General features: G+C 42.4%; 1 protein-coding gene across 1 annotated transcript in view; it reads left to right on the forward strand.

Annotated features, from left to right (window-relative positions):
• Nucleotides 1–15,511, forward strand: part of LOC132402451 (inactive phospholipase D5-like) — a 172,018-nt gene that overhangs the window by 9,535 nt on the left and 146,972 nt on the right. The window contains exon 2 of the mRNA XM_059985301.1: nucleotides 11,804–11,946. Within this exon, the coding sequence (XP_059841284.1) occupies nucleotides 11,804–11,946 (143 nt within the window). The remainder of the gene's footprint in view (nucleotides 1–11,803; nucleotides 11,947–15,511) is intronic.

Raw genomic sequence — 15,511 nt, forward strand, 5'->3', positions numbered from 1 at the left:
TATTGCTGAGTATGCCAAATCCCTTTCATAGAAATGGTGCCCAGGGAAGTGTTGAGCCAATTTGAGAACACAGACACAGTTTTACTTTATAATCACATCCTGAAGAAGATGTGCATTGGACTCTTTGATTGACTGGCGTTCCAGCCTGCGTTATGTGCTCACCCCATACCTGGTGCTTGGGCCCTTGGATCAGAAGTGAGAACACTACCTTTAAACCAAGCCTGATAAACTTTAAAAAAACACAGGGATAGTTAGAGATGACACATTGGTATTTGGTCTGGCAACTACTCGCTGGAGAATGAAGGGGGATCTCAATGAAACCTATTGAAAATTGAAAGGCCTGGATTGAGTAGTCATGGAGAGGATGTTTCCTATAATGGGGGAGTCTAGGACCAGAGGGCATAGCCTCAGAATAGAAGTATGTCCCTTCAGAACACAGTTGAGGAGGAATTTCTTTAGCTAGAGTGTGGTAAATATGTGCAATTCATTGCTGTGGATATCTGTGGACTCCAAGTCATTGGGTATACTTAAAGTGGAGATTGATAGGTTCTTGATTAGTAAGGACACCAAATATTACGGGCAGAAAACAAGAGAAAGGGAGTGAAAGAGATAATAAATCAGCCATTTTGGAATGGCAGAGAAATCTCAATGGGCAGAGTGGCCTGATTCTGCTCTAGTGTCTTATTTGAAAACACCTCTGTTCACTCATATCCTTGAAGGAATGAAGACGTCCATCTCTGTTTAGTCAGGCCAATGAATGGCTCCTGCCCCACATCAACATGGTTGATTGTGAACTGCCCTAAGAAGTGGACCATCATCTCACTTAGTCGTATTTCATTGCTTCAATTAAAATGATCTGTAATACCCTTCCCAGGTCAAGGGAATTGTTGGTAATGATGGCCACCTTGAAGACAGCTGCAGCTCAAGAGTTACTTTCCAGAAGCTAAACTATATAGGCTGAAGTTCATTGACATTATAACATGTAGGTTTATTAATGCAACACACACAAAGTGCTGGAGGAACTCAGCAGGCCAGGCAGTATCTATGGAAAAGGGGACAGTCGGCGTTTTGAGCCGAGACCCTTCATCAGGACTGGAGAAAAAAGGGCGATGAGTCAGAATAAGAAGCTGTGGGGGGAGGGGTTAGGAAGGATCACAAGGTGATAGGCGAAACCCGGGGTGGGGGGGTTGTTGACGTAAAGAGCTGGGAAGTTGTTTGATGAAAGAGTTACAGGGCTGGAGAAGGGGGAATCTGATAGGAGACGACAGAAGGCCATGGAAGAAAGAAGAGGGTGCGGAGTACCAGAAGGAGATGACAGGCAGGAAAGGAGATAAGATGAGAAAGGAAATGAAAGTGGGGGGCATTATTGGAAATTCGAGAAATCTATGTTCATGTCATCCCCCTCCCCCTCCCCCTCCAACAGTTTTGGAAGCAGAGAGTGATAGACTGTTTAATAACAAATGAGTCCTATGGTATGGGCTTTAATGGAGAGATGTTGAGACCAAAATTGGATCACCCTTGACCTTATTGAATGAAAGAAGATGTTTGATAGCTGGTCCCAGTCCTGTTCCTGTTTCTTCTGTTCTGTTTTGTCCAGGAAGCCCATTGAAGTTCAAAGTACATTTATTATCAAAGTATGCATACATTATACAACCTTGAGATTTGTCTCCTTATAGGCACAAAACAAGAAACCCAAAAGAGCCCATAAAAATACTCAACAAATACCCAATGTGTAGAGAAAAAAAGAACAACTTCTGCAAACAATAAGCTGAAACAAATAGCATTTAGAAAGAAGCACTAATGCTCCTAAAAAAAATAACTTGGTCAGACAATGGATCAATCTTGGCACTGGGACAATTAGTGGGAGATGATACCCAACCAGGGTCTGCGTTTGAACCATGCATCAAAGATAGTACTTGATTCCCTTTAAGGTACTCTGGTATTTTTAGTGCACTGGTTAATGTGTCCTTGTTAAATTCTTGTCAAACCTATTTTAGCAGAATAGGATCACACATTTAAAATAAATTGGTTCCTGACTGCCATAGAACAGTTCATTAAATGTGTGCCTACATTCCATCACAGAGAAGAACATGACTCCTAACATTCTGACTGTCCCCTATCTATTGAGAAACCATAATTGCACTAGTTATGAACACTATAATGCCCTCCTGTATATAATGAACAGCCAGGTATTTCTCTCAAAATGTGGACTGAATAGTGGACTGTAAACTGTTGTCATTTAGTTCCTTGTATGGATTCTCCCTTTCTGATTAGGTTTCTAGATAATTAAGACCCCTTTAATAGAATCAAACGGCACATAAGCATGCCTTCTGACGCAGCCTATCCACGCCAACCATCAGAAGTTCAAAGTACACACTGCATATGTCACCGAGCACTGCCCTGATGCTGAGATACATCCCAGGATCCCCTGGGGCACACTATCAGTGATGTAACCTGGGGTCATCGGGTGTTTTGGGTCTTTCAACACCAAACACTCTCCCTTGACAACCCAGCCAGGGTTGATCAGGCCCCAGCTTGTGTCCCAACAGCACTGGTCCACGTGACACACCTCTTGTTCCATTGACATCTGGAGGCTCGCTCAGCAATCTCTGCTGTGGTTCTGATGGCTCTTCTTTTTGCAGCCCTAGCAATGCTGAGGAGAGAGTAGTTTCTGCATAATGAGCAGCCAGCAAAACCTCTACACCCCATCTCTATAGGCTCGCATTGTGCCCTGCGCCCCTGTCTCTGGCATAGCGCTTCCAGCTCCTGGTGTTTGGTTCTTTTACGCTCAAACACCTCTTCAATCTGGTCTTCTCTAGGCAATGTCAGCTCTACCACGACCACTTTCTTTGAGGTTTCTGACAGAATGACCATGTCAGGCCTCAGTGACGATGATGTGATGAAGTCGGGGAACTTTTATTTGCTTGCCAAGATTGACTGCGATTAATTTTCTTGCAGGCATTCACAGTAGAACAAAGAGATATGATAGAATCAATGACGGACTGCACACAAAAAAAGGCAGACAAACAAGCAATGTGCTAAAGACAAACTGAAAATGCAAAACAGGAACAAATAATAATGGTAAATAAATCAAATAACACTGAGAACATGAGTGGTAGAGCCCTTGAAAGTGTGTCCACAGTTTGTGTTCAGTGATCAGTTCAGTGTTGTGAGTGAAGTTATTGAGATGGGTTCAGGAGCCTGATGGTTGAAGGGTCATAACTATTCCGGAACCTGTTCCTGATTAGGATCATCCATCCATCCATACTGATCCCATTTTCCTATACTTAATCCACTGTTTTCCACTGCTTATCTAGAAACTTAACTGTTGTGAGAATCATTGGCTGCACTATTCTCTCGGGCTGTGCATTTTGAACTTTAACCACCCTCAGGTTGGTTGAAAGAAACCTTGTATTGCCTCTAATCCTCTTAAATTTTACCTTAAACCTACAGCCTTTTGTTATAGACATTTTGACATCCTGTTTTCTACAAAGTTAGTACATGACAGGGACCAAAGGAACAGGGAGCCCTTGAGGAGCCAGTACCTAGCTCCCTGGAAGTGGTGACACAGTGGGTATATAGATAGGGTAGTGAAAAGGGCATTTGGTACATTTGCCTTCAAAGGCTGAGGTGCTGAGATAGAGAGTCAGGACACTGCGTTGCAGCTATAGAAACGTTGGCTGGACTTCACCTAGAATACGAGCATGTGAGTGATTGGAAGATAGAATCAGCCAGATTGTTACAGTATATAAAATCTAAAAGAACAATTGCAAACACTGGAAATTTAGACACCACATTATAATAGGGACAGGGTAGCAAAAGTGAGAGTACAGAAAAGATTCACCAGGATGTTGCCTGAATGGAGGGTTGTAGAAAAAATGGGGGATTGAATAGGCTGGCTTTATTCTTACTGAAATGTTGAGGATGAAGGTGACTTTATAGATGTTTATGAAATTATAAAGGGTGCAGATATAGGATAGGTAGAGTATTAAACACAAGAGATTCTGTAGATGATGGAATCCATGAGCAACACACACAAAATGCTGGAGGAACTCAGCAGGTCAGGCACCAGCTATGGAAGGGAATAAACAGTTGACTTTTTACGCAAACCCTTTCATCAGGACCGGAAAGAGAGGGTGTGGAAGCCAGAATCTTGTTCTCAGAACAAGGGAGTTGATGGTCAGAGGATGCAGGTTTAAAAGTGCAAGGGAAAAATCTTAAAGGAGATCTGTTGGGTAAGTTTTTCCACATGGAGGTTGTTAAGTATCTGGAGCAGGGGTTCCCAATCTGTGGTCTGTGGGTCCCTCAGTTAATGGTAGTGGCCCATGGCTTAAAAAGGTTGTGAATCTGTGATCTCGAACAAGACGCCAGACAAGGTGGTAGAGGCCGATAGAATTACACTGTTTAAAAGGCATTTGGAGACACACAGGCTGGAAACTAGTGGAGGAATGAGGAGCAAAGATAGGCAAATGGGATTAGTGTAGATAATATGGACTGAAAGAGCACATTTCTGTGCTACATACTTCTATGATTAGTGGAAAGAGCAGTGTTCCACGATTCAAGTTCATTTGATACATGTACGTCAAAAACACAGTGAAATGCATCGTTTGCATTAACAAGCAACATACTTGAGGTGTGCTGGGGGAGGGGGGTGTGGGTGATAACCCACAAGTGTCACCACATATTCCAGCTCCACTGTAGCATGCCCACAAAGCTTGGCTGAGCACCACAGAGCAGAACGAGCAAGAAAACAAATAACAGCTAAACAAGGCCCTGTTCCTCCCTGACATAGGCAGACCTTTAACCCCAGGGTAGGCCTTCAGCTCCAGACTCCTATAACAAAGAATGTTATCTGATTTAAAGGAGCAAAGAAGAGGAGTGATAAAAGACAAGCAGGAAGTAATTGATCTTTAATTGAATTAATTTATGAATGAGTCATTCCAATAGATTCCCTGTAGAGCGTTGTACTCCGAGAATTCTATTTCTTGGCAGGTTAAGGATCTTTACGGGTGTAGGTTCCATTCCAGTTAATAGATACAAGGAAGTCTCCAGGAGTGATAAAATACCAATTTCCATTTTTACTGTTTCCTATTGGAAGAACATAAATCATTGCTTGATTTAATCATAAATTTCAGTGAAGGGAATTGTAAAGTATATTTCTGTTGTCCCTTAAATGCACTGAGGATTTCCATAGAATTCCAGTCTGTATGAGAATTTGATTCTTAATAGTTTCTCAACAATAGAAGTACTTCTTGCTCATTGCACATTGAAGATAGAGCTGAGGAGTGGGGTGGGGAGCATTTCATGAAAACAGGCCCTTCTCTGCTCTTGACCAATGTTCATGGGTAGCAGAAAGCAGAGCCACTAAATAGGTGCAGAACTGATGATTTACCAATGTACAATGTACAAGGAATCCTTTCAAGCAGTAGATGTTTTGTCCTGAGAACCAAATTTCTTGTCTCGCTTAGCTCTTGTTGAGTGTATGAGCAAGAAAGGTGAAGTTGAGAAAAGAGGAGATTGGGGTGGCACGGTATCATTGTACCAGTGGTTTGGGTTCAATTCCCACCACAGTCCATAAGGAGTTTGTATGTTCTCCTGTGACTATGTGGGTTTCCTCCGGGTCTCTGATTTCCTTCCTCAGTCCAAGGATGTACTGGTTGGTTGGTTAATTGGTCATTGTAAATTGTCCCGTGATTAGACCAGGGTTAAATCGGGGATTGCTGAGCGGCCATTTCCGCACTGTGTGCCAATAAATAAATAAATAAATGGGACCGACGAACGGTAAAACATTACACATTGCACTGAAGTGTATGTGCATCTTGATGGCTTATAGTAACTACAAGAGTAAAGCAAAAATGATCAGAGCCACAAAAGATTTTGATAGAAAGTAAGCATTAGTTCAAGGTCAGCATTTTTACACCTCTCTAACCCCACTGAGAGGTTGGTTGGTGGTGATTACTGTTTGTCAGTCTTTGTGTATAGTTTTTCAATGATTCTGTTGTATTTCTTTATTCTGCTATAAATGCCTGTAAGAAAATGAATCTTAGGGCTTTATACAGTGGCATATACATACTTTGATAATAAGTTCCTATGAGCTTTGAAGCTGCTTCATTCTATGTAGTAAAAATGGTCTGTTGGTGTTAGGTAGGGATTTCCATGACTTTTCCTCAGTGGCTCTGGAAGACCCAGCCAGGAGTTTCGGCTTTCTGGGTTCAGTACATCCATTAGTATCTTTTCAGGATGCTTTTGACTGCTGGATGAACCACTAGTTGAGTACGAATCACCGACCACAAGACATTGAGGAGAATCGATTGTATATCATCAGAGCGTAATTCATTCCATTTACTCTTCTATTATATCTAATTAGGTAGAGTATTTGAAAAATTCCTAATATTAACGTTTAAATGAGATAACATTGATATTAATAACTTTGCTATATTGAATTAATTGGCTATGAAGTATTTAGAGCATCTGAGACTATGAAAAGTGCTTCATGACTGAAAATATTTTGTTTTTATCAAGAAATCTTTTGAGTCAGATTAGCTTCACACACCATACATTGAACCAGCCTGTGTGACAATAGTTGTTTTATTTGTACATGGATTTCAGTGGGACAAGACACACTTTACCCCTTGCTCTAGTGCAAATGGTGGGATAGATCAGCTCTTGGTGTTTTGAGACTAATGCATCATGAGGAATTCAGTGGCCAAAGGCATGCAACAGAATAATAAATAAGTATTGAGATGAGATCCAGTTACCCTGTTCACTGGGCTTTGATGTGTTCTGAACCAAATGTTTGATTCAGTGTGACATGAATGAAAGTAGCCATTTTGAATTCCCTCTGCTCACGCACGTCTGCTTTGCAAGGATTGATTTGCAGTTGAGCTGCCTGCTACACAGAACCTTAATAATCCAATGTCTAGAATAAAAATATCTTAGTTAGTAAGGACATCCTCCAAAGAGATTTATTTATTTTTTATCTATTTACAAATGCAGCACAATAACAGGCCCTCCTGGCCTAACAAGTGCTGACAAATTACACCCTTGTGACATATTAACCTATTCACCTGTACGTCTTTGGAATGTGGGAGGAAACTGGAGCACCCAGAGGATGCCTACACAGTCTGGGGAGATTGTGCAAACTAGTTAGAGGCAGAATCGAGCCTGTGTCGCTGGACCTGTAATAATACTATGCTGGTCAGATTTGGTATATAGCAAAAATGGCAACCAATTTGCACACAGCCATCTCCCATGCACAGCAATATGATAATGTCCATATAACTCAAATTTAGTAATACTGATCGAGAGAGAAATATTGTCCAGGATATTGAAGTAATGTCATTACCCATTCTTCAAAATGAAGTGCTGGGATTGTTTTTTTGTGTCTCTGTTTGGGAGAGCAAACCCTCTCTTTGGGGCCACACAGTAGCATATCAGTTAGCATAATGCTATTACAGTGTCAGTGACCTGCGAGCAGATCCACTGGTGTCTGTGAGGAGTTTGTATGTTCACCCCGTGACCATGTGTGTTTCCTCCCGGTGCTCCGGTTTTCTCCCACGTCGGTCACATGGGTGTAATTAGGTGGTGTGGGGGCTTATTGGGCCGGAAAGGCCCTTTACTGTGCTGTATCTCTAAATAAATAAACAAACAAACACAGCCTTGACTCTACTCTCAATCTAAAGGACACCAGTCTTCTCAAGGTGCTGCCCTGTGATAACAACCTGGAGTTTTGTGCTTGACTTTTTGAGGAATTTGTTAGACTCTTCGTGTTCTCCAGGAGAAGATCATAAGTGAGGGAATTCGGAAGTGTAATTGCACAAGAAACAATCTTAGTCAAACCCTCATCCCTCTGTTACACCAAGACCCAGTCCTGGCTTTACATCCTGTCTGATTCTACTCTGTTGAATAACATTTGGCAAAACAAAACACTGGCATTGCACACATCCATGGGCTTCTGTCAGCCATATTGGATTAAATTTGCATCCATTGGCCCAGAATTTTGCAGGAGGCACAACCTTATAATAAGCATTTGGCTACTCAAGAATAAAATCAAAAATATGGGAAATCTAGGATATTCTCCATTATAAGGCCAGGATAGTTAGGGCTTCAAGATGGAAATTTGTTAGGTAAGATATCAAGGGAGCTGGAACACCGAATGAGGAAATAGTACAGGTTGTGCGTTGCCTTTTTGAAAGGGTGAGTTAACCCACAGGAAGGAATTACTCTTTTTTTTATCCCGATATTGTGCTGTAGATACTTATGGAGATATTTTATAGGAACTTCCAATGACCATGAGGATATATTTGCAGCTTTACAGTGCCTGATGTTGGGGGAATCCAGAACCAGAGGCCACTGTTTAAGAATAAGGGGTAGGCCATTTAGAATGGAATTCAGGAAAAACTTTTTCACCCAGAGATTTGTAGATCTATGGAATGCTCTGCCTCAGAAGGCAGTGGAGGCCAATTCCCTTGACGCTTTCAAGAAAGAGCTAGATAGAGCTCTTAAAGATAGTGGAGTCAAGGGATATGGGGAGAAGGCAGGAACGGGGTACTGATTGTGAATGATCAGCCATGATCACATTGAATGGTGGTGCTGGCTCAAAGGGCCGAATGGCCTACTCCTGCACCTATTGTCTGTTGTCTATTGTCTATTAAGGTAGATAAGTCCCCAGGGCCTGATTGTCCTCGGACTTTGTGGGAGGCTACGGAGGAAATTGCAGAGGGCATTGCACAAATATTTGTCTCATTGTTAGCTGTTGGTGACATACCTGATGAATGGAAGGTGGCTAATATTGTTTAAAAAGATTGCTAAGGACAAGATGGGGAGCGACAGATTAGTCAACCTAAGATCAGCAGTAGGAAGTTACTGCAGGGTATTGTGAGTGATAGGCTCTACCAGAATTTAGATTGTCAGTGGCTGATCAGGAGGAGTGAGCATGGCTTTGTGTGTGTGAAGCTGTGCTTGATGAATCTTTTAGAGTTTTTAGGAAAGGTCATTGAAAAGGGGGAAGAAGGTAAAGCAATTGATGTGGTCTACTCGGACTTTAGTTATAGGATAATAACCATGACTGGTAAAACAAAATTGTTACGGAAACAGCAATGAAAAATAGTATATCTGAGTGCAATGGCATTCCTAAGACTCCATCTGGGAATTGCGTGCCTGTCAGTAGTGAAAACCAGGGGGAAGCTACTGACATGATGAAGGAAGCCCAGAGATGGAGGGCCTTCATTGCAGCTCTAAATGCCAGCAGTGTCATGGGTAGTAAGTAATTTGGACATTAGCAAAGCCTTCAGCAAGGTCGCACGTGGTAGGCTGCTCTGGAATTCAAGGAGAGCTGGTTAAGTAATAACAAGTTGGCTCATAGGTAGGATTTGGGGGGTGCTGGTTGAAGCCTGTTTCTCAGAATGGAGGCCAGTGACTGGTGGTGTGCTGCAGGGCCTAGTGTTTGGACCCTTGTTATTCATTATTTATAAACGTGAGTTGAATGCAAATACATGAGGCTTGATCAGTTAGTCTGCAGATGACATGAAATTAGGAGGATTTGTTGATAGTGAAGGTGATTAATGTAGATTACAGGCAGTTCAGAGCTCTAAGAGGTGTAATAGAACAGAGGGATTTAGGAGTACTTGTCTATAACGTTGAAAGCAGCATCATGGCAGTGAAAACCAACACACACAGTCATCGTTTTGGGCATTATTGTTCATTCCCCTCCACAGATGGTGCCTGACTCGCTGATCCCCTCTGGCATTTCAAAGCTTCAAAAATGCAAACCACATTTATTATCAGAGAACGTATAAATTATACACCTTGAAATTTGTCTGCTTACAGGCAGCCACAAAGTAAGAAACCCGAAGAACCCAATTTAAACAAAAGACCAAAAACCACTGCACAGAGAATGAGAGTTTTAAAAAAAACATATTTTGCAAACAGTAGAAGCAAGCCACCTTTTTTGTTTACATTACTCGGGATTTCCAGCATCTGCAGAATCTCTTGTGCCTGCTTGGTGGAGAAAGGCATTTACCACCCTGTCCTTCAACAGTCAGGGCATTAATTACAGGAGCTGGGCAATTATCTTGCACAAGTCATTTTGGTGTGGATGCACTTATAGAGGTCTGTGTACAGTTTTGGCCACACTGTTATAGACAATAGACAGTAGGTGTAGTAGGCCATTCGGCCCTTCTAGCCAGCACCACCATTTACTGTGAGCATGGCTGATCATACACAATCAGTACCCTGTTCCTGCCCTCTCCCCATATTCCTTGACCCCGCTATCTATCTAACTCTCTCTTGAATGCATCCAGAGACCTGGCCTCCACTGCCTTCTGGGGCAGAGCATTCCACATATCCACCACACTCCGGGTGAAAAAGTTTTTCCGCATTTCTGTTCTAAATGGCCTACCCCTTATTCTTAAACTGTGGCCTCTAGTTCTGGACTCACCCATCAGCGGGAACATGCTTCCTGTCTCCAGCGTGTCCAATTCCTTAATAATCTTATATGTTTCAATCAGATACCAGTATGCCTGTTAGAGGAAAGATGTGGGTAAACTGGAAAGAGTGTAGACAAAATTTACAAGGCTGTTGCCAGATCTAGAGGATCTAAGTTATAATGAGAGGTTGGCCAAGATATACCTTTATTCCTTGGAATCTAGGAGAATGAGAGGTGACCTTGCGGAAATGCTTAACTTTCGCCCCTCCCCTGTATGGGAATATTTGGACCGAGCTGCCAGAGGAAGTGTTTGAGGCAGGTACAATGGTGTCATTAAAGAAGCATTTGGGTGGGCACATGGAGGGGTGGGGCCTGGAGTTCTATGGATCAATGCGGACATTGGCACCAGCTCAGTGCCCGCTGTGGGTGACATGCACTCGTTAGACTAAAGGGCTTGTATTTATGCCCTTCTGTTCCCAATGGCCCAGTCCATCACGGATAAAGCCCTCCCCACCACTGAGCACACCTACATGGAGCATTGTCACAGGAAAGCATCCATCACCGGGTTTGCTACCACCCAGATCATGGTCTCTTTTTACTGCTGCCATCGGGAAGAAGGTACAGGAGCCACACCACCAGTTCAGGAACAGTTACTACTCCTCAACCATCAGGCTCTTGAACCAGAGGGGATAGCTTCACTCGCCCCACCATTGAAGTGTTCCCCCAGCCTATGGACTGAATTTCAAAGAGTCTTCATCTCTAATGCTCTCTATTTATTGTTTATTTGTTTATCATTATTATTCCTTTCTTCTTGTGCTTGTGCAGTTTGTTGTCTTTTGCACAAAGGTTGAACACTACTATGGTTATTATTACGGATTTATTGAGTATGCCCACAAGAAAATGAATTTCAGGATTGCATGTGGTGACATATATGTACTTTGATAAATTTGCTTTGAACTCTGTTGCATGTAGGCATAAGAATGGATCCATATATGTATTGTGGATGGTTTTCCACCCTTCTTTCCTGGAGCCTGTGGCATACTGGTAACAGTTTCATGGACTCCTGGCTCTCTCAGTGAGCATCAGTGCTTCCATTTCAGGATGTTTATTAAAAGGCTTTGATATCCTGCCATTTTCCCACTCTGAGCATTGCCTTCTGCTGAAAGCTAAGACTTGGCTGTCACTTTGCAGGCTAGGTGATAATGAATGTCTCTGATTGGGTGGGGAACAGGTAGGGGTGTCAGCGTTGGCCAGTGATACAGCAATATGGGGTGGGGACTGCAGACCTGGTGGCATAACATCTGTTTTGAAGAAAATGTTAGAAGCTATTATGAAAAGATATATTCATTTGTCTCTGTTTTGTTTGCTCCACTTTAGTCACAGCAGAAGTGCATCGTAGGGTTTGCTCTCGTGTGCTGCTTTGCCATCTCTGTTGCGCTGATATTTTCAGCAGTGGATATTCCAGGTAGCAGCAGCGACACAGAATTCATTACAGAGGACAACTGCAATAGGAACTGCCGGTAAGGGACAACGGGAGTGGATACATTGACCCTCATTTACATTGTCTTGGTTCACCTTTTTTAACTGAACAAATGGGTTTGCAATGCCGCCATGACATCCTGAATCTGCGTCATCCAAGTGGCACACTTTGTGTGCTAAATTAGTACGATTATGCTAAACCCTTAAGATCCCAAGTTCCACTCAGCCCTCCACAGTGTCACAGGGGTCTTGGGTCATTATCGGGCCACCTGCTTACCTCACATTCTCCGAGCCATTTGAGACTCATTCCATTTTAAGATTGATGGTAGTCCAACTGATATTGCTCCCACTAAGGTTAGCTCACTGAGTATGGGTCAGATTGACTATTAGACATTCTTCTAGCTGCATGTCATGTTAACTCACCAGGGAATGTATTGGTCACAGCACCACATTGTTTATGGTGGTATTTATCAGAGCAAACACATGGAATTCCTTGTTCTATTCCTCTTTCCACTGAGGCAGGTTCAAATTGCATTAGCCCCTTGTCAACTGTTTGACCAGCTGGCACGTCATATATCAGAGTTGAAATGTTTCCTTCCTATGTGCTAATCTCTTTATATCCTATTGATCTGTTAAGCTTGGCTTTTGTTGACATTTGTACAAAGCCTCTTTTAAATTCTAATTTCCGTTCAGTCCAAACACTTGAGACACAATTGCTTAAGTGTTGGGAGGAGAATAACAGGAAGGCTTATGATGATGGACATGGTAGATAGTAGTAAGCTGTTCTCAGTTGTTGGTGGGGGGGGGGGAATCAAAAAGCAAAAATCACTGGAAACAAGGTTAGATGCAATAGATTTACTGTACATCTGAGGGCAGGAGATACTTCAGGGTCAGTCCGTCAGATAGAATCTGTGTTGATGCTTCAAGTTTAGTTTGAGAAGGCACTGTTGTTCCCTTCTCTTCAAATCAACTGACTGACTTCATTTTCTTCCATTGCTGAGGAATGTGGTATCCTACAATAACACAGGTAAGACTAGAATTATAGGACATGGGACTAGCATAAGGCTATTAAGCCCCTTGAGATTATACTGCCATCCAGTGAAAATGTCTCGGTCCCACCTGCATTTTAACAACTGCTCATGTGGCACAATATCTCTTTATGCTGCCTTTGGCAGTAAATCTGCTAATCTCTGTTTTAAAACTTAATCAGTTTATCAAGTACAGTGGATTGTGGTTAATTGGGACACATCGGGACCAGTACATTTTGGTGCAATTAGCTGAAGTTTCGTGGAATTAGTTAAAAAGCTATTAAAAGAACAAACTAAGTACCAAATTATGATTGTAAATGAAATGGAGGACAGTTTAGAACACTGCCAATACTACTACAGTACCAAGAAACTGTGTATTAGTTTGTTCGGGGGTTTTCAATAAGATGGCGGCTTGCTCAGAAATAGTGGCCTCTCAGGTGTTTTTGTCTTTTTTATGATCACAAGAGAGTGCTGGACATTAAGAGCTTCAGGCAGTGCAGGTGTATCGATCAGCAAGTTGCTTGTTGCTGGAGGAGCTGTTGCTGCCTGCTGCAGAAAGGCATCAGACTGAGGGTGGTGTGTAGTCTCTCAGCAAATCTTAGTCATTTTTCTTGTGATTGCAAGACCTTTTTGGACGTTGGTAATGTGGAAAGCTGCAAGGCCGGTTGACTGGTTTATTGGTGGGACTGATGACCGGGGAGCTGTGTGGCTTCAGTTGTAGTACAGACAGGGTCTGATGCCGAGGTGTTTGCAGGCACCCAGGAAAGAGGTTCTGGAGTCAGTGCCCGGAGGTGGTGCAGCATGGCATCCATACTGGTGTTAGTACTGCCCTCCAGTATTCACTCAGTGGAAGACAAGCTGGATTGCAGTGCTCTGCAGTTTGCTGCCGGCTTGCTCTAACTGACAACAACATTCATGGACTCAGGGACTTGGGTTGTGTTTTTATTTTTGTATGTTTCTTGGTATGTGCTTCGTGCTGTGCATGAACAGTGCACAGTACTCGGCTCTGGGGTAACACTGTTTCATTTGACTTGTATTCATGTATGGTTGAAAGACAATTAAACTTGAACTTAATACTTATTGATAGAGGAATTTCTTTTGACTGTCAATGAATAAAATCAGCACAGACACCTAGTGCAGATAATGGACTGCCTTTATACAATGATTGCACCCTCCAAATCTTCACTTTCGTGGAATGTTCACGAGGATCATTAATACCTTCAAATTCTTTGCAGTTTCTAATTTGTTGAAGTAGTGAAAACATTTCATTTTCACTCCTAGTCATCTTTGGCATCTCTAAGCTTAAAACCGCAGTGAGCTAAACAGTTCTGTATTATCTTGCTGCTTATTTCTTACCAATTATCTGTGATAAAGATGGAAGACACAAACACAAATACATGCAACTGATGTTATTTAAAAGCTGTTTTCTCTAAACACAGTGTAGTGTCTAATGGCCACACAAGCATATGTGACTGACGCTAGTTAGAAACTGTTTGGCACAATTTCTTGGCCCATGTAGCAGCATAGTGTCTCAAACAAACCAAGGGAATCCTGCCTATTTTCTTGAATAGTTTTTGTTCTTTAAGAACGATCCCAAATAAGTGGCTGCCCTGGCTAACTGATGGCCCAATTAACCAAAATCCACTGTATTGCTATTTGTAGGAGGAAGTTCTGCTGTGTTATCCACTGTGGGGGGTGGGGGGAAGTATTTCTTAATTGCTGAAAGGGTTGGAACTGAATTTGAGGCCTCTCCCTGACTTGCTGACTATTTCCAGTATTTTCTGTTTGAGAGTTTGAGGTGTTGTCTGTGCGTTCTAAACGGCTGCTAGTGGGGAAAGTAAGTTCCTGTATGATCTTGTCAGTTCCTTCCAAAGTCATGAAAGGACCCGTCAAATAGCCTTCTAACATTAAATATTTTACGACTACAAGGTTAGTTTCTATCAGGTGGCAAGATCCAAGCATTATTGCCCATGAGATCTGAAAAGCTTTGTAAATAGTATCTGAGTTGGCAACCCAACACTTAACAGGAAATGTTATTAGTCTATCTTAAAATCAATTGTGATAATTAATTTAAAGTTACATCTCTTTTAATGGGCCTCTGGAGGATTGCTTTAGAGATAATGCAGCAAAGAAAACAGTATCTACAAGAAAGAGGCAAATGATGGATAGTTTGGAGAAGATGCTACATTTCAAAATTCAAGGTTGTTAAGGCCATTTCCAGTACACAAGAGTAAAGGAGAACATTATTGACAGTGTTATCTATCAAGCGGAGTTTTCTCACCAATAACCTGCTGATAGCCATTTTGGGTTACATCAGGTCCACTCTGCTTTAGAACCCATCCCAGCCTAGGTCCAACTACAGACTAAAGAAACTAGAAAATCTGCAGATGCTGGAAGTCCAAGCAACACACACAAAATGCCGGAGGAGCTCAGCAGGCCAGGTCGAGCTCCAGTAAAGAGTGAACAGTCGACGTTATGGGCTGACACCCTTCATCACCTGTCCTCATGAAGGGACTTAGGCCTGAAGCATCAACTGTTTACCCTGTTCTGGAGCTCAGCCTAGCCCGCCGAGTTCCTA

This window comes from Hypanus sabinus, chromosome 12, assembly GCF_030144855.1.
Source record: "Hypanus sabinus isolate sHypSab1 chromosome 12, sHypSab1.hap1, whole genome shotgun sequence".
Taxonomy (NCBI): Eukaryota; Metazoa; Chordata; class Chondrichthyes; order Myliobatiformes; family Dasyatidae; genus Hypanus; species Hypanus sabinus.